Source organism: Pogoniulus pusillus, chromosome 3 (genome assembly GCF_015220805.1).
Source record: "Pogoniulus pusillus isolate bPogPus1 chromosome 3, bPogPus1.pri, whole genome shotgun sequence".
NCBI lineage: Eukaryota > Metazoa > Chordata > Aves > Piciformes > Lybiidae > Pogoniulus > Pogoniulus pusillus.
The window spans coordinates 13929400-13954107 of NC_087266.1; the positions used below are offsets into that span (position 1 = coordinate 13929400).

Genomic DNA, 24708 nt, shown 5'->3' on the forward strand with positions numbered 1-24708 from the left:
AGTACTCAGATATTTTTTTCTACTTCTGTGATGATTTCTGATATGCCAGAGCACAAATGGCCTGACTGGTCTGAGTATCTTTCCTCCAGTAACATCATTAATGAGGCTACTTCAGAAGGCAAAACATAACCATTTATTCACACTACAAGATCTACAGGGTTAATTAGCTGTAGATCATGCTCACATTCACTTTGGTCTTAGTGGCAGCCTTGGTGTCCAACCTCTCTTCTCCCTCTTTGCAAGTGAATAAGCCTCAATAAAAGTTCTGCCTCAGTGCTACATGGAATATTACGACAATTTGAGTTCAAAAAATCCAAACAAGGTGAAGATTGGCAGAAGAAGGTGAGACAAGATGTGTTGAAAATGAATTCTTCTGTCTAGAAAGAAAACAAAAAGTAAATTATAGAAGATTGGATCTTGGAAACAATCCCATTTCATCCTGTCTTTAATGACCTTGGCAGAAACTATAAAAGCATGTAAATACCAATTGCACGCTACAAAATTGGACCTATTACCAAGTACAGTAGGTGATGAAAATAACACAAGGAAACAGACAAGAAGTATAATACTTCAACACACAAGGTCAGGTACCTATGGACAACTGTTCATAAAGTGGGATTTTGTTACTTGCAAATTATTAAGGTTAAAGATCTGAATACAACTATTCAAGCACAGTGTATGTGCCCAGACAAATATATTTTCAGCTCTGCTAGTGAAGTATCACACCCTTTCCTTTGAATGCAGGGGAACAGTTCTACTCGTTCAGGACCAAAACTACTCAAATTAGAACCACTGTACAGGTACAGTATGAAACAGGGAATATGTATTTAAATCTTTGACCGGTTAGCAAAGTAAACAAAAATTGAGAATAAAAAAAAACCCTCTATACTCAGTAAATATTTTTGAATGCCATCCCATTGGCCTCTGCCCATCTGTCCAGGCGGTCAAGGTCCCGCTGCAGAGCCCTTCTGCCCTCCAACTCAGTCACATCTGCCCCCAGCTTAGTGTCATCTGCAAACTTGCTGATGACTGACTCCATGCCCTCATCCAGATCATCTATGAAGATGTTAAAGAGGATGGGGCCCAGCACAGATCCCTGAGGGACACCACTAGTGACTGGCCGCCAGCTGGATGTGGCACCATTCACCACCACTCTCTGGGTCCGGCCCTCCAGCCAGTTCCTAACCCAGAACAGAGTGTTACCATCCAAGCCATGGGCTGACAGCTTAGCCAGCAGTTTGCTGTGGGGGACAGTGTCAAAGGCCTTGCTGAAGTCCAGATAGACCACATCCACAGGCCTCCCCACATCCACCAAGCGGGTCACCTGATCATAGAAGGAGATCAGGTTAGAAAGGAAAGTTCTTCACTGAGAGAGTCATTGGACACTGGAATGGGCTGCCTGGGGAGGTGGTGGAGTCATCGTCCCTGGGGCAGTTCAAGGCAAGGTTGGACGTGGCACTTGGTGCCATGGTCTAGCCTTGGGCACTGTGGTAAAGGGTTGGACTTGATGATCTGTGAGGTCTCTTCCAACCTTGGTGATACTGTGATACTGTGATATTTCTTAAAGCAACATACATACATACACTTGTATATAAGTAATGTATTATGTTAGTTATAGAGAAGTAAATTATTGATGTGTAAAAGATAACATCCAGTAACATGTAAATATGCTTTAATCACACAAATACATAAGAGGGTATAAAATATATTGTATTATACATAATGCATTACATTATAAAATGTACTCTACATGAAATAATACTGTTTATATTTATCTATACTATTGTATAAAGTGTAGATAATGTAATAGGGAATAGCATAATGGAGAGCAGCCAAGAAGAAAGGGACCTGGGGGTACTGGTAGATAATAGCTGAAGATGAGCCAGCAGTGCGCCCAGGTGGCCAAGAGAGCCAATGGCATCCTGGCCTGGATCAGGAACTGTGTGGCCAGTAGGACAAGGGAGGTTATTCTTCCCCTGAACTCAACACTGCTCAGGCCACACCTTGAGTACTGTGTCCGGTCCTAGGCCCCTCAATTCAGGAGAGATATTGAGGTGCTGGAAGGTGTCCAGAGAAGGGCAACAAGGCTGCTGAAGGGCTGAGGGAGCTGGGGTTGTTTAGCCTGGAGAAGAGGAGGCTCAGGGGGGACCTGATTGCTGTCTACAACTACCTGAAGGGAGATTGTAGCCAGGTGGGGATTGGTCTCTTCTCCCAGACAACCAGCAATAGAACAAGGGGACACAGTCTCAAGTTGTGCCAGGAGAAGTATAGGCTGGATGTTAGGAGGAAGTTCTTGCCAGAGAGAGTGATTTGCCGTTGGAATGGGCTGGCCCAGGGAGGTGGTGGAGTCAGTGTCCCTGGAGGTGTTCAAGAAAGGAGTGGATGAGGCACTTAGTGCCATGGTCTAGTTGATTGGACAGGGCTGGGTGCTAGGTTGGACTGGATGACCTTGGAGGTCTTTTCCAACCTGGTTGATTCTATTCTATTCTATTCTATTCTATTCTATTCTATTCTATTCTATTCTATTTGTGTTTTTTATAATACAATAATATATTATTTACATTATTTTAAATTATATTGTATTACATGCTATTATTAAAGTTATTCATTATATACAATAAGATATATAATATTAATAATTATAAATTACATAATTGTGTCCAAAATAATTACATGCTATGTTTAAAATCACAAAAATTCTACATTAATGTTGGGGGGGGAGGGGGGAACAGGTTTTCATATTGTACGAAGTAGCAGTGATAAGGAAATTTAGAGATACTTGTAGGAATCATAGAATCATAGAATCAACCAGGTTGGAAGAGACCTCCAAGATCATCCAGTCCAACCTATCACCCAGACCTATCCAGTCAACTAGACCATGGCAATAAGTGCCTTATCCAGTCTTTTCTTGAACACCTCCAGGGGTGGTGCTTCCACCACCTCGCTGGGCAGCCCATTCCAATGGGAAGAACTTCCTCCTAACATCCAGCCTATACCTACCCCGGCACAACTTGAGACTGTGTGTCTATCCTTAATTAATATGTTAGAATTATTTCTATTTGATTATTAAAAGACAGTGGGACTTAATGATCTGTGAGGTCTTCTCCAACCAAAGCATTTATATGATTATATGAAAAACACTCTGTAAGGAACAAAAATACTCACAGCAGTTTGCTATATTTGCTCGTGCTTATATTGAATCCAAAATCTGCATGTACACAAAAATGAGAAAGTAAGCCATAATTGCTATGCCATATAGTCAGGGTGTCTTTCATTCACACTTATCTCTTCTTTCCCTAAGTAATCCGTAAGTAATGACTACAATAAATCAATGGAGTTGGGCTCACTAAATGTGATGGAGCAATGTATTTATTGTCTCCAGTAAGTTTGGATCTAACAGTGACTTTGTACATGCAAAATCAAATATTATCCTTTGAATGTATTAAATAATACAGACACTCTTAACAAAAAGCCATTTATCCTCTGAAAGACTCTTACTTTCAAGTTTTATTTTCTCTGTTCATAATTTTGGGGCACTGTAATTACTGTTGGCTAGGTATTTAAAAACAAAAACCTGGTTCTCTGTGTATTCAGGGATTGTATGTTGCCGTTTTAAATATACACTGATTTCAACAGGACAAATAAGAATCTGTTCATATTTCCTCATTTATATTTAGTATTAAGTTCCTCAATGTTAATAAAAATCAACCAGCACTATCTTTCACATTATCTTAATTTCATTAAAGTAGTCAGACATACCCCAAATGTCACTGTATTTTAGGGAACAGGCAGAAAGATCCCTTCGTTTCTAAGAGGACATTTTAATACCAAGGATTGCATCAAAAATATTTCTGTTCATATCCTTAATGAATTTCTTTGTGCTAGTTTGGAACCATTTTCTTTGAGCATGCAAATATGCACAATGTGCTTTATGCATAGTCAAAGTTATTAAAAACCTGAAATCCTCTTCTTTAATCCTTATTAATAATTGCATAAATGCAGTGTTCTGATAATCCTCAAAAGAAGGTATTAGGAGGCGTAAATGTAGTCAGATGAAAGCTGCAATCGTGAGTTTCTCACATTGTACAGAACACCCTCGTGAACTACCTTGAACAGAGACTTACTGAATGTTAAACTGGCACTTCGTCCCTGTTTCAGCAAGCATCCTCTGCAGATTTAATGATCAGGAACATTCTTCTGATGCATGCTGGGAGATATGGCTGCAGGGTTCAGACCGCAGCGGACACCGTGTCAGATGAGACGGAGCTACTTGTTAGGGGTGAGTATGGTCACGGTGCCACCTGCAAATGCAATCACCAGCAACTATTGTACCAGAGGGTTTAAATATGTGGGCTTCAGATGTTAGTCTTCAGCATTTATACTACTGAAAACATTTGTGATCGACCTGTTGTTTTTGAAAGTACTTGCACCATGAAGTGGCCTGCAGACATGGCAATGAAAAATAGAGCACAGGTGATTAATGGATCTACAGTCTAAGGAGAGGTAATAGCACAAAAGGTATACCACACTAGTTAAAATACAGGCAATTGGCATTCACAGGCCTCTGTCAGGTAGATGGGTTCTGTGCATTTTTATGTCTGGCTTCACATTTCATATTATGGTCAAGCCATTCTCTCAGGTTCAGTGGCTTAGGAACATTCATTCACTTCCTGAGAACGTGGACCATGCAGTGTTTTGTAAAATGATAGATAAAAGCAATGAACAAAAAGCTTCCTAATGTGACAGGGATTTGGTTTCTTTCACACCTAGAGCTGTGACCACCAAATTTTGACCACATCTTAAGATCCAGTTTTGTCATCTATTGAATTGTTTTAACTGTCATTTAACTTTCCTGATAATGCACAGAAACATATTGTCCTGAAGGAGCACAGATCATGTCTAGAACACCAGCTAGATACAATAAACAAGGACATTAGCACCATATGTCCATTACATTCAGCAGAGTACTTCTATATTCTGCACAACCTCTGTGTGTGTGTGTGTGCAAGTGTGTTCATTGCCTGATGGAACTCAAGGACTTGCAGGCATTAAAACTGGTGAGTCCTGCAATGTAAAGACAGATGGACATCTGCTAGACAGTACAGCTGGGTGGCCTACTGTGGGTTATCTCTTTCTTGAAATAATAAATCAATGTAGATATTTTATTATCATTTAAAACAAAAATCAGATACAAAGCCCCAAAACTATTTAGAAATTACAATCTTTCAAAAAGATTTATTCTATTGAATTCCACCACATCTTTAGAATTTATATGTTTGTATCCATCACTTTTAGGTCAAATATGTGCTTTCAATGATAAAGAACCTTTCTGGCTGACTGCAGGGCTCTTCAGATTTTGATGAAAGTAGCTGTTAAATATTTCCATAAAGTCACTTTGAGGACCATCAGATTTCTGTGATCTATAGAACTATTGAGATGGTGGTATTCAGTTGCCCTGACACAGACATATAATGAAATTTTAGCTGCCTTATAAAATCTGATTCATCTTTGTGGGTCATGCAAGACCTTATGTTTTACCTTTACCTCTCTCTGGCAGGAGAGGCTCTATGAACAGGCCAGGCAATCTCAAGGCCATTGAACCAATTAGTGACAAAAAAATCTCTTAGCTTAGTATTATCTACAGATTGACTACTATTTTTTTTTTCTAAGAATACTGGTTATACAAACCAGTTTATTTAATTTGATGTAGAAAATAATTGATTCTTTGAGGAAGGATGTTTTAAGCACAATCAGAATGTTATATATGTGAAAGTCTCATTACCAGGCCACCTTGCTGATGAAAACTACGACTGCTTTATAATGGAATTTAAATTCAAATATAACTTGCTAACAATGTTCTCCTTTTCTTGCTTCTACGATTGGATAATTATAAGATACAGCAAGAAATGGTCGCATCACTTTTACAAAATGCTTTATAGTGTGTGACTGGTTTTGTCCTGTTGTAAAATTCACTTTTCATGAAATGATAAGCTATGGTTGATTTACTGAAGTAGTTAATTTCCTTGAGGTATCTGTAAAACTTATACAGATGAAGGCAATAAGACCCTACAATGTGAGTACTGCTTTCGTACGAAAAATGTGGGATGGTTTTGTTTTGCATTGCAGAAAGTGTTTAAAGCACATTCAGCACAAGGTTGCTAATCATTACTCTTTTATAGATTTTATCGTTTCAACAATTCAAAATATTTAGAAGACTCTAATCTCTCTCTCCTTATATGTTACAGGCATTTTGTTTTCATTTCAGTATCTCTAATTCCTTTGTCTTCTGCTATCTCAGTTTATAGAGTGCGCTCTGCAATTTGATACTATCTGAAATTTGCAGCACCTTTCAAACTTCTCTAGGTTTAGCTTTTGGAGATACCAGACGGTTTTTTTGGAGAAGACACCAGCAGCAACAGATGTTTCAGTAAATAGTTCAGTACTAACGAAGAATTCCACCTGATAGAGGAAGTCATCATCTATGAAGAAAACTCATCACCAACATGCAGTAAAGTCTGAAATCCACAACTACATTATTTATTTTTAGTATAGTTTCTAGGTACAATATTTTAATTTTATGCACATTGCAAATCATCTTTGTGTTTTAAACAGTGCAGCCCATGGCCAAAGTGCTTAACCAAGCATGAACCCTTAGAGGTACTGATATTAGCAAAGTTCCAGCTCATCCTCATTCTGACCTTGCTCTCTCTCCTTTTGCCTCTGCAGAAAATGCCAGTCTTGAATGCTGATAATATCATACAGCATACAATAGCATTTCAATCATTAGTTATACTGTTAAGGTTCATATTTTTCATATTTCATTGACATTTCATAAATCTGCTTAGATCACCTCTACAAGAAATAATTGGGCATAAAGAATAAATTAAATTTGCCCTCTTTCTTTAGATACTTGTGAATATCAGAATTACTGTTATTAGCAAAGTGACTAAATTTATAGTAAATTATGTATTCAAGTGGTGCATTATTTCTAAGTTAAAGGATGGTTTTCCAGAACCAGGGGCTTGAAGTGGCTCTTGCTGCAGCCTCTTGAGATGGAGGGAAGAGAAACAAGCTTCTTGTAAACTGTTATTGCTCCTAACTAACATGCTGATCTTCTACAGAGAGACATTCACCACTGCATTTTCAAACTATTACAATGTCTCAGTATCATTTATTGTGGAGAAAGCATGGAATATCTTTAAATCTTGTTTATCTTTTTTTTTCAAAGCACCCTTCTAGTTGCTTTATCTCATATATATATATATATATATATATTATATATATGGTGTCTCAATTTTTGTACTTGTTCTTCTTTGCCCTGCATTATACAGTAGAAGTGAAATTCCATAAATGTGACCCATGAGAGACAATATGGAGATGGGAAAACAAATAATGCCAAGCACATATATTTTTTTCTCTTCTTTTAGTCTAATTACAAGGAAATTACTGCTGCAAGAAGATTACCATGCATTTGTGTGTGTGTATTTGCATGTGTGGGTTTCCATTTGAACAACAAAAGAAACTGAGAGCAGCAATTTTCTATCCTGGAACTTTTTACAATGAGTTAGAGATATGTTTTGCACCACTTTGCAAACATTTTTTACTTCATTACCTCAGTTCTTGATTTTAGGTATACTGCAGTGAAACATACTTGTAAGGTTATTTCAATAACGATTTTTATCTACTGCATTTCAGAAGCACATATGAAAAGGCATTTTACATTTGGTTTAGACAAAAGGTACTGTAGAAACAGCAGCTACTACTCAAAACAAAGCCTAAGTGCTTTGAAAATGTGATTAAGTTATGTATATTAAAGCAAGAAACATTTTTTCAGTGGTTCCTGGTAATTTCTCTTCTCCTTAAATACTTTTTTCCAACAAAAGTTAGTTATTTTTGCATTTTTGGTTCATTTTTCTAATGCTACCAATAACGTAATTTCATTTGGAAGAGATGCTCTGCTGGCAGGTGGACTTGTCAGGCAGTACATCAGCTTTCCAGCTTAAATCCCTTGCATTTTAATCCTGGAATGGATTGTGAATGAGAAGTATTTCAGTAGCCTCATGCTAGTCAACAGTGACCTTCAGAGGCGCATTGTCCTGACGTATACAACATCATGCTTATATTCAAGTAGGCTACTTCCTCACTTGCAAAATCATTTCCTCTCCAAAATATGGTTCACAGAATCATAGAATCAACCAGGCTGGAAGAGACCTCCAAGATCATCCAGTCCAACCTATAACCCAGCCCTGTCCAATTAACTAGACCGCAGCACTAACTGCCTCATTCAGGCTTTTCTTGAACACCTTCAGGGACAAGTCCGCCACCTCCCTGGGCAGCCCATTCCAATGCAAATCACTCTCTCTGGGAAGAACTCCTCCTAATATCCAGCCTATAGCTCCCCTGCCAAAACTTGAGACTGTGTCCCCTTGTTCTGTTGCTGGTTGTCTGGGAGAAGAGACCAACCCTCACCTGGCTACAATCTCCCTTCAGGTAGTTGTATACAGTCACGAGGTCACCCTTGAGCCTCTTTAATTTAATTCACCATCACAAGTTTTTCTTATTCCTAGATATCTAAAACCAGAAGTTCACCTATCTGAGATCCACCATCCACCCTAGAGACACCATGACTCTGGAAGTCCCCAGAGGAGTCCTTTACTCTCTGAATACAGGAAGATGAGCGAGAGGATTCAGCTCAAAGGCCAGTGTTGATTTAAGACAGAAGTGGCAATGCCAGTGAGTTACAGCTTAGCTCAATTACTGCACTATTCATCTATGAGCTGAGATCCAGGCTCAAAACCACACTTGTCTCTCCTGAAGTGTGTGCCATACCTGCAGGTGGTAGATTAGGTGGGATCAAGATGTGTTCAATCTCCTTTCTGAGGCACTGTAGGCAGGAGCACAGAAGTCAGAAGACAAAAAAATGATAGCCTGATTGCATAGGGCACAACTGAGGGTATCTCCAAAAGCCAAAATATTTTTCTTTCATTACATAGAATCACAGAATGTTAGAGGTTGGAAGGGACTCTAACATTGACTACTGCCCAAAACATAAACAAAGCTCCCAGGGGTACCACTGTCAACAGCTTAAGCCAATAAATACACTGAAGTGTGTACTGGAAAGGAAAAGCTAAAATATATGCACACATCCTCTGCACTGGAATTGCCCTCCAGCAGGGTAATGAGGCAGACAGTGGCAATGCCTTAAATGGCGCAGTAAGACTTTTGGAAGACTGTCATCACAGCCTATAGCAGCAGAACGAGGCATATAGGGCAGGCTGATTCAGCTCAAGGACATCCAGAAAACAGCTTTTCACACAGGGTGGTAACTATTCTGGCACCAGACCCGCACAAATGTGCTACTTCAGAAGAGTCCCATAATAGGAATTAGGCACGTCTGATGGACAAAGAAATATTTTTAGTGGAGTAAATTAACACAATAAAAATCACACCTATGGACACATTTCTGACACCCAAATTGTTGTCTGATTTCACTTCATTTATGCCTTCTGTTGTTTGTTCACTCAAGGAAAATATGTAGAGAATAACTGTTTGCCAAGCAAACAAGGTTGTCTACAGAAGAATATAGAAATTTGATACATGGTCAACATTTTTTTTTCCTAGTACATGAAGTCATCAGCCACTTAAGTAGCAGAAGTGATTAATAACTTCTATGAATATCAATCTTGCTCTTGACATCAGTCCAATAATAGTTTTCCTATGTCACCTGCTTTGTCTGGCTACCAGCCTTTGTGTATCCAGACAGATCTTCACCTGTCAGTGAATATTAAGTAACAGAGAAGCAGAATACAGAGAGTTTCAGCTTGGCTGGTTTTCCATCTATCATTGGCACACCAGAAGTTGAGTTATCTCAGTGCTAGTTTTTCAGAAATAAGTGATTACCAAAGCAGAAGACACTAATACAGGATAAATATGCACGTCATGTCCTAACACTAATGATATGATTACAAATATGGTTACCAAACATCCAAGTACCAGCCAGGAGACATGCCTCTCACAGATGTTGCAGGTGATCTTGTAGCCATCAATGTGTCAGGTTTCCTCCAGACAGTACCATCCTGTTAAGGAAATTTGATTTTTTAAAACTTGTGTTCCAAAATGGGCTTATTATATTCTTATTTCCTCATTATGCTGAGGAAATTTGAAGCAATCTGTGCGTACATATTTTTATTACAGAGGATACCTTCGTGATCCTACGCTTCCATCATATTTTACTGTAGAGACATTTAAAATGCAGATACTTCTGTCATAAAAGAGATAACCTTTATTACCTTAAGTTGCCTCAATCAACTACATTTAAAAAGGTAGATGTTTTTCACTTTGTGCTTAACTCATCAGTTCAGAACCTGTTACTTACTGATAGGACACCAGCAGAACTTGTAGCCAAGAGCAGAAGGCTAATTCTTACATTCACTTTTGGCAAAACGTGATCAGAGGGCTGGAGCACCTATCCTATAGGGTCAGGCTGTGCCAGCTGGGGCTGTGCAGCTTGGGGAAGAGACAGATCCAGGAAGACCTTAAAACAACCTTCCAGTAGCTGAAAGGGGCCTGTGAGAAAGCTGGAGAGGGGCTTTTAACAAGGGCTTGTAGAGACAGGATGAGAGGGAATGGAATTAAGCTTAAGGAAAGTAGATTCAGATTAAATATTTGGAAGAAATTCATGACAGCAAGGGTGAGAAGACACTGAATCAGGTGTTAGGGCCCAGTGCTCCCCTTACCGACCCCAGTCAGCAAGGGATAGCTATGTAGCTGAGCCAAGGTTTGAATAATTCCCTTGGAGTAAATGGAGGTGAAACCGCACCAGGCAGCTAATGAACCGGGATTATTAGATTGAAGCAGAGTATAGGGGAAATGGGAGGGAAAAGCAGTGGGAAAAATACAAAGGATATCACCATTTCCCGGGCTTGAAAACGATAGCACTGTCACAAGAGCCAGTTCCAAGCTTGCTGTCAACAGCAAGGAGCAAGGCCATGCCACGTGGCTTGTCTGCGGGGGGCAGGCAGCAAGGGGGAAAGGCGAACGGTGCGGGGCCAAGTGGAATGCAGCTCCCTCCGTCTCCCTGCCCCCTTCTGCCCCTCTGGAAGCCCCTGCGCTGCAAGGGCAGCACCCCCAGGGCTGTAGAGAGCACTCACTCTCCAGCAGCACTGTTTGCTACAAGCCCAGCACTCGCTCCAGGGCTCACAACGAGATGCCCAGGGAGGTCGTGGATGCCCCCTCCCTGGAGATCATAGACGGATTGAATTGTCAGGGCTGGAAGGGACCTCAGGGATCATGTAGTTCCAACCCCCCTGCCATGGGCAAGGACACCTCAGACTAGATCAGGCTGCTCTGAGCCCTGTCCAACCTGGCCTTAAAAACCTCGAGGGACAGGGGATTTCTACCACTTCCCTGGGCAACCTGTTCCAGTGTCTCACCACCCTCATAGTGATGAACTTTTTCCTAACATCCAGTCTGAATGTACCCACTTCTAGGTCTGCTTCCTTCCCCCTAGTCCAATCACTACCTAACATCCTACAAAGTCCATCACCAGCTTTCCTGTAGGACCCCTTCAGATGCTGAAAGGCCACAATAAGGTCTCCTAGGAGCCTTTTCCATCAAGCCAATCTAGTGCAAGGTGTCCCTACCCATAATGGGAGGATTGGAAGTAGATGATCTTTAATGTCCCTGCCAAACCAAACCATTCTATGAATCTACAAAAATACGTCAGTTTGCTCTTGAAATACAGTTTCTGATTAACTCATTTGAAGCATTACTTTATCATAGGCTGCAACAACAAAAAGGCTTGAGTAAAAAGCCACCTACCAAACCCAGTTGTTGAATATTCCTTCCTCTTTCTTACACAAGTTTGGAGGACTGGCTTACGAAAGCACCCATGTGGTTTGGCAGTGGAAAATAGTGAACGCTGGGAACGTCACATAGGAGTCCCCCATGCTTTCACAAAAATCAGTGTGAGGTTCCCTACGCCTGTTAAAACCTGTATCGAGGTGAAGAGTACACCCAGTGCATGCAGCAGCAGTTTTTGTGGACAGCGGGGAGTTTCTTGCAGATTAGAGTATCACTGCAAAATTTACCATGATACTGTTATCTGGTGTGGATAGAGGCAGTGCTTCAAACATTGAGAATTGAATGAGCACTTTTTCCTACACAAACCTCTGTGTTGTTAGTTGTGACACCACAAACACCGGTATGGGTTGTATGGCGCAGTTATCTTCCTTGCATAGCACTTCTTTCTAGGATCATCATGACTGAGTTAGGAATACAAAATTACTTATTTCAGTGTTTGACTTTTCACAATGTAAGCAGTGTGAACTGCAACCTGTAGCCAAGGTTGACACTATATAGAATTACAGAATCAACCAGGTTGGAAGAGACCTCCAAGATCATCCAATCCAACCTAGCACCCAGCCCTAGCCAGTCAACTAGACCATGGCACCAAGTGCCTCAGACAGGCTTTTCTTCAATGCCTTCAAGGATGCTGACTCCACCACCTCCCTGGGCAGCCCATTCCAATGGCAAATCACTCTCTCTGCCAACAACTTCCTCCTAACATCCAGCCTAGACATCCCCTGGCACAACTTGAGACTGTGTCCCCTTGTTCTGTTGCTGGTTGCCTTGCAGAAGAGACCAACCTCCACCTGGCTACAGCCTCCCTTCAGGTAGTTGTAGACAGCAATGAGGTCACCCCTGAGCCTCCTCTTCTCCAGCTCCCTCGGCCTCTCCTCACAGGGTTTGTGTTCCAGGCCCCTCACCAGCCTTGTTGCCCTTCTCTGGACATGTTCCAGCACCTCAACATCTCTCTTGAATTGAGGAGCCCAGAACTGGATGCAGTACTCAAGGTGTGGCCTGACCAGTGCTGAGTACAGGGGAAGAATAACCTCCCTTGCCCTACTGGCCACACTGTTCCTGATGCAAGCCAGGATGCCATTGGCTCTCTTGGCCACCTGGGCACACTTCTGGCTCATCTTCAGCCTACTATCTACCAGTGCTAGTTAACAAAAAGTGACATTTTCTGTAACAAGGGAGGTCAAATAATGTGTAGAGAAATTATTTCTATAGATTCCCTTGTGTTTATCAATGATCTTGCAAAAGATTGTTTCAACACCTCTACTACTTTTATTATTTTATATCTTTGTAGAAAATATTTCATATACTACATAGATATTATAAAATATGTTTTAGGAAAAACCCAGATGATACTCAAAATGTGTTTTGTTGTGGATGTCAGTCATCATGGTGCTTTTCTAGAGGAAGAAAAAAGATAATTAGTATTCTTAATTTTCTGTGTCAGTGCAGTACACCCTTGGAAAATTATTAGCATACACAAAGCTAAAATCCTTCAAACTACACAAATATTAGTACAGCATTCTTGGCAGAAGGATTCCTTAAAAATAAGATGATAATCATCTCTGTCTACTTGTAAGAAGTTGCACTGAAAGCTAGCCAAGTGCACTGTGCATCCCTTCTGTCAATAAATTGAGCTTTAGGATCAAGCAGCTACCTGGAAGCTGTAAGATCTTGAAATGGAGCAGAGAGCAATCTTGTAGTGTGAAGGCATGAAAACCTCTGTGACTACAGTCTGTGGTTTGAGTACACATTTTGTGGTCTAAAAATAAAAAAGAGGTTAAAGCTATTCATCTTGTAGACTGGCAGAGCTACCAGTCTAAGAAAGAAATCCACTGTTAGGATATATTTTTTTGAGAAGTAATGTTTCCTCTGAACTCCACTGACCTGGAGCAAATATAACAGAGGAACTGCTGGTTAGGTTGACCACACTGCTCCTTTCAGTTGTGATATTGCCAATAAAACTTAAAGACAAGCACTTGGGTTTAAAGGCCATCGAACACAGTATTATTAAATGGAACATAAACAAGGTCAACAAATTCTCAGTGATCCTTGAAATTATATTTGAGCTTTAGCAGAGATCAGGAAGATGCCCTCAACACAGACCCTCTTAATTGGACTCACAGAATATGTCCATAACAGTAAACTGTTCCCTGAGGCCAGTGGGTATGGCAATATCCCAGTCTCCCTTCCCTCTCAAAACAAGGTGGGCAAAACAAGCTGCCTGTTATGATCTGCCCCAGCCCATGATAACCTACCAGTTGTGCTAGGGCACTGTCTGGGAAAGTCATGTTTGCACAGGGTCAAAATTACAATAGGGACTGGCTGACAATGGAATAGCACATATAATCAGCACTGGAGTTCAGATCTTATGAGGAGAGGCTGACAGACATGGGGCCCTTTAGCCTGGAAAAGAGAAGACTGAGAGGAGATCTTACCAATGCATATAAATATGTAAAGGCCATAAAGATGGGACTGGACTCTTTTCAGTGGTGGCCAGTTACAGGACAAGGGGCAGTGGGTACAAACTAAATCACAGGAGGTTTCACTTCAACTTAAAGGAGAAACTTCTTCACTTTGAGGGCACCAGAGCCCTGGAACAGGCTGCCCTGAGTGGTTGTGGAGTCTCTCTCTTTGGAGACCTTTGCTTTCCTCTGCAACCTGATCTAATCATACCTGTATTAGCGAGGAGATTGGACTCAATGATCTTCAGAGGTCCCTTCCAATCCCTACCACTCTCATTCTGGGAAGCACCTTCTCCATTATCCCATAATTACTTTATCTTTTCCTCTTTTTCTTGACCTCTACTTGACAACAACCATTACACAAAATCTTCATTGTCAAGAAATCTGTGCTCTTGAACTGCTACATATTGTGCTTCTTAGTTGTTTGGTCAGGCAGCAGTGGAGTAAATTGGTACACATTCCAAGATTCATAGGACAACACTCTCTCACTGAAGGACTACAGCTATTATTGGTAATGGTCTTTCAAGCCCTCTCACATTAACATTGTTCCACTGCAAGTAATCTAAAGGACCTAGCAGGATGATCATTCCAACAATAAAGAGGCACATAAAACAAGTTTGCCAAAATGCAGTCACACATGCTCTGAAATGAGATATCAATCTATGGTATTGCTCTGAAAGAAGATAGCTGAGTGGTATCCTTGATGCTGAGTTTCCAGTGCTCTTAGAGGTGCCTAAGAGCCTGCTGCAGTCTTCTCTATGAAGGTCAACTGCACTGTAGTGCATTTATGACCAGTCATTTTCTGTGTATTTTCCCGAGAAGCATTTGAGCAGACTGTGCATTTTTTCCTCAATTGGCTATTACCAACTTAAAAATTGTTTTAGAGATCCTGAACAATAACACAGCCCTTGGGAGAAAAGCTTCTCTGCATTAGCCATTCGGCTGACACCATGAGTGATTACATCCAAGCATAAAATTTAATGAGATTTCTACAAAAATGAGTGACATCTGCATAGCACTCAGGTCCTGGCTAACTGTCATACATTTGTCATCACTGAGGCTTTTGTCCTTTATTAATCCGCTTTCAAGAATGCCTGCTGTTGGAAATGGAAATGCTCTTTAGCAGTCATCCTGCAGACTGTGCGAGAGCACACATTTCAGAAAACATAATGACACATTGTCATGCCTAGGAACGCATTTAAAAGGTTTAGAATACATGAGAGAATGCCAACAACAAAATATATTGGGAATTTAGCAGAAGACGCCCGCATAAATGTATTTTGCATCCTTTAATATAAGCAAGATGCTTGTTCGTTTGCCTATAATGCAGCGGATAGAAGCTCTTTAGCAACGTTCAGTGTGCATGATAGAAATATTGTCACAGAGGAAAAGTGCTAAAATATTTCCCTTTAATTCCATTTGTGCTTTGGACCATGGTATAATTCTAGGCCTAGGGCTCCAACCCAGTAAAAGCGTATGATTGTATCAAGATCCCAGCTTTCCTTCAAACCTTCCCTCATGGCTACCAATAACAATTTCACTAGTATTTCCCTACATCAACAGATAGCCTGAAACAATAGATGATGGAGATCGACGAGCACCCCGTGTTATTAAATTAGCCCCAGGACTTGCTATTCAGAGACAAAAGCCCGACCGGGTGCTTCCCAGCAAGGAACAGCAAACACTTGGCAGGAAGGCAGGAGTACAGAGGACATATTTCTGTCATCTTTTCTCCCAGAAAATGAAGCAAGACCTTTCAATTACAAGTGAAGACAGGTCTCCAGAAGGCCAAAAGTCACAATGTGTCCAAGGGGTAGCAGCATCTCACCTCAGTACTGGTTGTGACTCAACAAAGTGCACTGACCACAGCAAAGTCTAGCCTGCTGAGCAGGCAGAGCAAGGTAAGAGGAGGGACTCCTAGCACAGAAACTGCTCACCAACCATGGAAGTATAAAACCTTGTTCTTCTGATAGGCCAGAGGTGTACCCTAGGTTTGTCTGAAGAGCTTTGTGTTGTGTTGTGGAGACAATCTTCTTCTATTGTACAGCCATAACCCTACATATACCAACATGTATGTTTAGTCCGGAAAAGAGAAGACTGAGAGATCTTAGCAATGTATAGAAATGTCTGAGGGGTGGGTGTCAAGTGGATGGGGCCAGTCTCTTTTTGCTGATCAGCAGCAATAAGACAGGGAGCAAACTGGAATACAGAAGGTTTCACCTCAAGATGAGGAGAAATTTCTTTACAGTGAGGATAATGCAGCACTGGAACAGGCTGCCCAGAGAGGTTGTGGAGTCTCCTTCTCTGGAGACCTTCAAAACCCACCTCGATGAGTTCCTAAGCGAACTACCCTAGATGATCCTACTTTGGCAGGGAGGTTGGAGGTCCCTTCCAACCTCTAAAGTTCTCTGATTCTGTGAGATTCTATGAACATATTTCCAACATTTAAATGGCAGCTTGTAGATCATTGTCAAGTAAACAGAGGCAAATGAATAGCGTAAATTGCTTTCTAACTTAAAGTATTTGATGTCTGTTTCACTCTGAAGCTATTGAGCTCAACCCTTGCTGATCATTCTGTTTCATTGCTCACATAAACATGTTTTTGTTGAAGGCATATTAGAGGAAATGTAATGCTCTTTGCACCTGCAAATGACAAAATATCACAGCAACTAAAAATATTTCAGTTAATGTTTTTTTTTAGCCTTTGATATTCAGATACCTTTTTTTTTTCTCTTCATGGACTAAGGATTCTAGCCAGCAAAATATTTGATTGCATGAAATAACACTAACATGTAATAACACTGAGCTCAGTAATGCAGAAATCCTGGCTACAACTGTCAAGTCAAGCTGATGCACCAGATCTGTGTCTGCCACCATGATTTGTAGGTGCCAAACTCTGACAGCCCAGCAAGTGGAACTACACTTCAGGATACATGCATACAGCATTGGGCAACTGCAAAAATGTAGCAGTAACTGCTTTTTAGTAATGAATTAAGTTGGCTTCATCATCACCCTTTCTGGAGTTTAATTTTGAGAGAAAATGTCCACTAGTACAATTCTGATTTCAGAGTTTTCTGTCTGTGTAGGAACAGAAGAAAACTTTCATCCTTCAGTAGGAGGATGTTGAAAAATCAGAATGGTCTTGAATGCCAATAAAATAACAATATAGTTGTTAATAATATTTTACAGATGTATTAAGTCCTGTCCTTCAGGGTTTATGTAAACTTTTAAGTGTAAGAAATCACAAGAGAGATATTTATTCTGCATTTATCCATGACAAAGATGCACATTTTCCCTTCAATATCTGGTTACAATAACCACGTAAGAGGATCCTGAGCTAGGAGAGCTTTGCTCTTAGTTTAGTTTGGCAAGGGCAAATGAATAGCATTTTCAAATGCTAGGAGTATCACTATCAGGAAGGACTAAAGACAGAGAGTGAGAGTGGGGTGTTATGGGCACATTCTTCTTTGCAAAGTCATATTTGCCACTGCTTACTGAATCAGTCACATGGCCTATACAAATGGGCATTAGAAACTAAATGAAATAAATACTCCTTTCATTTCTCAAGTGGGAAGTTGTTGTGATTTTTTTGTTGTTGTTGCTGTTGGTTTTTTTAATGTATTATCAACCTCCAGAATATGGGGAGGTGTGATTTGTTTTGAGGAGCAAACAGTTACTGGACTTCCAACAGGATGGTAATGCAGGCAGTTTCCTGAATGAGTGAATTTGAGGAAAAGGATGAATGCTGTGTTCTTTAATCATTGGTAATAGTGTTGCCTAAGAAGCACATCCACCTGTGCTTTATTTTGACCACTATTTGTCTTTCCTGCTGACAAGAATCACACAAACAGATGTGACTGTGGCAGTTCAACCTACCCTGGATGCTTCTTCACATTGCTCTTTTTTCTTTTCATTTTAGGTTCAGAACAATTATAACACCGGATTTCTAAAATAAAATTAAAAATACCTGTTTCTGTTTCTAGCTCTGCTGTAACTGACAAGTTGATACTCAGCCATGCAGCATTTATAAAGTAGAAACAGTCACAATTTGCCAGCAGAGATAATGGAAATGAGGTATCTCCGTTGCACAGAAGTGTGCATTTTGACTTTTGTATTTCATGGCTACTGAACTCCACTGGGTCCGTACAGAATGTGTCTCCTGTATCATTGCTGTTCATATGTGATGATGGTGTGGTCTGTTTCATTATTCCACTTTATTTCTAGGCCCTCCTGGTCCCCCAGGTGTTGTAATAGTGGAGGAAATTACAGACACCACAGCAACACTTTCCTGGAGTCCTGGGGCAGACAATCATAGCCCTATATTCCTCTACAACCTACAAGCACGCAGTCCATTTTCTCTTGGCTGGCAGACTGTAAAAACAGGTGAGAAAAACTTTAGATAGCACAAGTAGACTATTCAAAACTGCTAATCACCATAATATCCACCAGCAACTGCAGGAAGAGATACTCTTAGGAGAAATATTATAAATTAAAAGGACTGTTTCTTTTTTTTTCATTTTCTTCTTTTCATTGCTTTCCTGTTACTTAGCAACTGCTCTGAAAGGACAAGACAAAGAGACATACCATCATGCATTTGAGAATAAGCAGAAAGTTATCCCCTATATCCTTCAATCTGTCTCTTTTCAGGACTAACAGTGTTGCAAACCTAGTTGTGATTTCTGACACATCAGATCATTAATGTCTGCAGTTTCTAGTGGCCATATTGTATTGTGTCAACTTGCTCTTGAGATACTGCATGTGAGCTTCGGATTTCTGAGTGACCTACATGGTTCTTTATGGTCTACAGTTCCAGAGGTGATAAGTGGTGACATGGAGTCTGCCATGGCTGTTGAACTGAACCCTTGGGTAGAGTATGAATTCAGAGTTGTAGCAACTAATAAAATCGGGACTGGAGACCCAAGTGCACCATCACGAGTGATCAGAACCAATGAAGCAGGTAAGATGAGGCTAAAATTGTTATTTTTCCAGGACTACCAGAAACAATAACTACTTTAATAGCAATACACCTAGTGTCTCTGGTACATATCTGTGTGTCCAGTCATCACTGCTTCACAGTGATACTCTTTGGAAAGGGAAGTCACTTTGCTTTAGTTACAGCAATAGTGTTTAATTTACAGGAATTTCAAATATCTCTGCTTCTTGCTGCCTTACTCCATCTGGGCTGCCATGCTTTTCATCTTAGACTTCAGCTATTGCTGCCTGCCCTCTGGCAGGCTTCCACTGCTCTTTGATTGTAAGCTCCTTCTCAATCTCTTCAAGCAATTTCTCCCAAGCACCCTTTCCCTCCTTATTTTTGATAACTTCTGTTCTTAAAGGGGCACAGATTTTTTTTTTCAGCAGAACAGGGGAGCCATGAGTTTGAGATCAGCAGAAACTTTTTCACTGAAAGGGTTTATCAAACACTTGAATAGGCTTCCCTTGGGTGGTTAATCACCATCCCTGGAGATGTTTAAAAGACACATAGAATCATAGAATCATAGAATCAACCAGGTTGGAAGAGACCTCCAAGATCATCCAGTCCAAACTATCACCCAGCCCTAGCCAGTCAACTAGACCATAGCACTAAGTGTCTCATCCAGGCTTTTCTTCAACACCTCCAGGGATGCTGACTCCACCACCTCCCTGGGCAGCCCATTCCAATGCCAATCACTCTCTCTGGCAACAACTTCCTCCTAACATCCAGCCTGTACCTTCCCTGGCACAACTTGAGACTGTGTCCCCTTGTTCTGTTGATGGTTGCCTGGGAGAAGAGACCAACCCCCACCTGGCTACAAGCCTCCCTTCAGGTAGTTGTAGACAGCAATGAGGTCTCCCCTGAGCCTCCTCTTCTCCAGGCTGCACAGCCCCAGCTCCCTCAGCCTCTCCTCATAGAGTTTGTGTTCCAGGCCACTCACCAGCCTTGTTGCCCTTCTCTAGACACCTTCCAGCACCTCAACATCTCTCTTGAATTGAGGGGCCCATAGATGTGCTGGTTTAGAATATTTATGCACATCCAGTTTCAATCTTCATTTGGATAATCATGGCAACTTATCTCTCTGAAAATAAGTAAATAAATAATAATAATGATCAGTGGAAAAAAATAAACCAACCAAATATTGTTGGACAGACAAAGCATGCAGACAAAGCATGCAGAGTGCAGTGTATTTTCACCTAATGAGTGATATTCATTTCCCTGCCATTGGGAGGAACAAAGTATGTAACTCAAGTAGCAAATGATCTGCACTCCAGTACATGTGCTCCTCCTGATAACCAGCACTGTAGTTTATAATAATGCAGGTCTACTTGTATAATAAATCAGTAACAATTCAAACAGGGAAAAGGCCACACATGTTTATTTCTGCTTTTAGCTTGCCAGGTATAGGAATACCTTTTTGCTACCAGAGTCACAGCTGCAGAAATGTCATGTTAGAAGGGAGTGTTTTGTAGTGTAACATTGCAATGCAGACAGGTGCCAGTAAATCAACTTAACAGCTGTCAGAGAAACCTAAAGTGAATCTGTCTGGTGTGTCTGTTTAACACAGCATCACACAGGAGAAATCAGTTCCCATTGTCTCAATTTTCAAAGACCTCTCTTTAAAGAAAAAGTTAGATCTCTATTTCAGTTGTTTTGGTTTTTTGGGTTTTTTTGGTTGATTGCTTGGGGGAGTTTCTGGGGTATTTTTGTGCATTTTTATTTGCTTGTTTGTTTGTTTTAATAAAAAGAGAGAGATGTGATCTCATTATTTTCTTTCTATAAGGGGAGTGAGAAGTCAGAGGTTACAATAAGATATAACTTCCCAATTTGTTAGAACCTGCAAAGAGCTATAAATCAGAACAATAACAGAAAGGACTCTGCTTTAAATAAAGAATCAGTGAAATGAAAAAAAAAATATGTTGTACATACATTTCTTTCCCAAATAGCATGCTGCTTATAATTTTTAGGTCACTTTGGGAATGCCAGAGCCTTCACGATTTGCTTCATTCAGGCAGCCACATATTGGTGATCTCCAGATAGTCCTGAATTCCAGAGTCTGTTTAGTGTTGTCCTCTGAGACAGCTCTCAGTGACTGTATGAATTATCACCCTTGGTTTAGTTTTCAGGTGCCAAAGTCAAAGAGACAAGAAAAATAGCAGTTTTCATTTGGTTTCACGTACGGTTTTGTCAGCACATTAATATCTGTCTTTGTGTACCCAGTGATCCATTATTTTTTCAGAATGTCTCAGTAATTTTATATCTGAAGGCTTCAAGAGAAGACCTCTATTAACATGGGCTACAGTTCTGAAATCATAGATCAGTTCTTAAAAGATATGCCTGTGAAAGGACACAATATGTCAGAAAGAACATGGCATTGAGCTCTCTGTTCAACACCCAGGCAAAGTAAAAGCTGGCTACTTGCAGTGGTGATAGCTCTGGCCCACAAGTTTAAAGAGGCCAGCTAGCCCTGCACTGGGTGCAACTCCAGAAGTAGTCTCCCAGCAGAGAACGTGACAGTGGCTCATTCTCAGACAAGAGCTGAGATCCACCAAGCTGAACCCCATGCAGAGATACAGGCTGGGGTCGGAGTGGCTGGAGAGCAGCCAGACAGAGAGGGATCTGGGGGTGCTGACTGATACCCACCTGAACATGAGCCAGCAGTGTGCCCAGGTGGGCAAGAGAGCCAGTGGCATCCTGGCCTGCATCAGGAATGGTGTGGTCAGCAGGAGCAGGGAGGTCATTCTGCCCCTGTACTCTGCACTGGTTAGACCACACCTTGAGTACTGTGTGCAGTTCTGGGCCCCCCAGTTTGGGAGGGACGTTGAGATGCTTGAGCGTGTCCAGAGAAGGGCGACGAGGCTGGTGAGAGGCCTTGAGCACAGCCCTACGAGGAGAGGCTGAGGGAGCTGGGATTGTTTAGCCTGGAGAAGAGGAGGCTCAGGGGGGACCTTATTGCTGTCTACAACTACCTGAGGGGTGGTTGTGGCCAGGAGGAGGTTGCTCTCTTCTCTCAGGTGGCCAGCACCAGAACAAGAGGACACAGCCTCAAGCTACGCCAGAGGAGATTTAGGCTGGAGGTGAGGAGAAAGTTCTTCACTGAGAGAGTCATTGGACACTGGAATGGGCTGACCAGGGAGGTGGTGGAGTCGTCGTCCCTGGAGCTGTTCAAGGCAAAATTGGACGTGGCACTTGGTGCCATGGTCTAGCCTTGAGCTCTGTGGTAAAGGGTTGGACTTGATGATCTATGAGGTCTCTTCCAACCTTGGTGATACTGTGATACTGTGATAGTTGCATAGACAACCCACAGGGGCAGAGAATGTGTTATTCAGCCTCCACTATTTTAGACTTAAATGGGAATATGCATCTGTAATTTAATGGCACAAGCTAATTTGGCTGGAGACTAGTCTTTTTCTCTCCCTACACCTCACTTATTTTATCACTTCTTCCCCAAGACAGTAACAACATTTTATATTAATTCATTATCTAAAAATACCAGTGGAAACAATACTTGGGATGGTGCAAGGACATAAACAGAATAATAAACAGATTTCCACTTGCTTTAATTTTCTAATTAAACCTTAATCTTGTTACTTAGTTCATATTTAGTTAACATGGTTGCTTTTCATAGATACTTTCCTCAAAATGGATAATAACACAATTTTCTGGCACATCTAACTTATAGCCAGCTGCTGCATTTCTGTCAGTTCTAGCCTTGATACATATTTTACAGGTCCACAAGGTGAAAAGAGCCAATAACATGAATTTGAACACATTTGGCATTCCACTAAGGCAGCCGGGCATTTGAAGCCTGGGGGCAAAGCATCAATTACATTATCTATTCATAGGGAAACATGTGGAGAAAGAAATTGAGTAGAATCAAAGTTTAACCTGCTAATCATGCATACAAACTTGATTTTGTGAGGTAACGATGTAATGTACTCTATTAGTAGCAGATTGTACATAGGCTTTAGTTTAGTAAGTCCTTATTTGCCATTAAGTTGTCCTTACTCTCAGCTGGAATTTCTTCACAGCGTAATGAGAAATGTCTCTGTCCCAGGAAAAAGAAAGGGGAAAAAAAAGAAAGAAAAAGAGTTACCTGTTTTAGACTGGTTTTGTTTTCAGATTGTGGGGGTTTGTTGTTGTTGTGGATGGTACTTTATTTGTTTGTGATCTGTGTAATAGAAGATTCAGCTTTTCCCATTATCATAACTATTTTTTCCTTTAGAAAAAAAAATTAATAACCAGATGTATCTGTGACATTCTCAGATGATTACTTGTTTGCAGAAAATATGCTTTTCCATAGGGAAAAACAATAGGAGAAGAGAAAGCAGGCAGCAATCATTGACTGTACATTTGAAACCATTAAGCTACTAACACAGAATATTGCAGACTCAAACTAATATGCAGTATATATTGACAAAGAATCTAAATGTGTGTGCTACTAAAAGACATAACAAGAATACTAAGGAATTGATTCTCTGCAATATATGCCACAGCATTGGAGATTTCAGGCCTATGCATGTTGATTTGCAAGCTACTCTGACTGGGTCCTGCAACCATGCAGAACACTGTAGTAGCATCATAGAAACACAGAATTCTATGAGTGAACAGAACAGAATTCTATCAATAGCTAAATTATGATTATTTAAAGTACTGAGAAAATGAGAACAGACTTACAGATCTTGAGACCAGTTGGGTGGTTATCTCACTGAAAAGGGTTATCAAACATTGGAATGGCCTGCCCAGAGGAGTGGTGGAGTCACCATAGAATCCACATACAATCCACATAGAATCAACCAGGTTGGAAGAGACCTCCAAGATCATCTAGTCCAACCTAGCACCCAGCCCTAACCAATCAACTAGACCATGGCACTAAGTGCCTCATCCAGTCTTTTCTTGAAGACCCCCAGGGACGGTACCTCCACCACCTCCCTGGGCAGCCCATTCCAATGGCAAATCACTCTCTCTGTGAAGAACTTCCTCCTAATATCCAGCCTATACCTACCCTGGCACAACTTGAGACTGTGTCCCCTTGTTCTATTGCTGGTTGCCTGGGAGAAGAGGCCACCCCCCATGTGGCTACAATGCCCCTTCAGGTAGTTGTAGACAGTAATAAGATCACCTCTGAGCCTCCTTTTCTCCAGGCTAAACAACCCAATCCTGGGGGTGTTCAAGCAGCATGTGGACCTGGTGCTCAGGGACATGGTTTACTGTCAGCCTTTCAGTGCTGGGACGAGAGTTGGACTGGATGATCTTTGAGGTCACTTCCAGCCAGATATATTCTGTTAATCTGTGATTCTGTACTCTTGTTTGCAATTGTTCAACTCAATGTATCATCCACTTCAAAGGCACTCAAATGTTTTCTATTTCCTTCCTGAACAGAGGAGATGTGAAATATTTTCCTGGGAG

The 24708-nt window shown here is 41.0% G+C and overlaps 1 protein-coding gene across 8 annotated transcripts in view; it reads left to right on the forward strand.

Annotated features, from left to right (window-relative positions):
- CNTN5 (contactin 5) overlaps positions 1-24708 on the forward strand; it is a 736829-nt gene that overhangs the window by 674035 nt on the left and 38086 nt on the right. For all 8 annotated transcript variants that reach the window (XM_064170433.1, XM_064170430.1, XM_064170397.1 and 5 more), the window contains 3 exons: positions 4159-4279; positions 18549-18707; positions 19132-19281. In XM_064170433.1, the coding sequence (XP_064026503.1) occupies positions 4159-4279; positions 18549-18707; positions 19132-19281 (430 nt within the window). The remainder of the gene's footprint in view (positions 1-4158; positions 4280-18548; positions 18708-19131; positions 19282-24708) is intronic.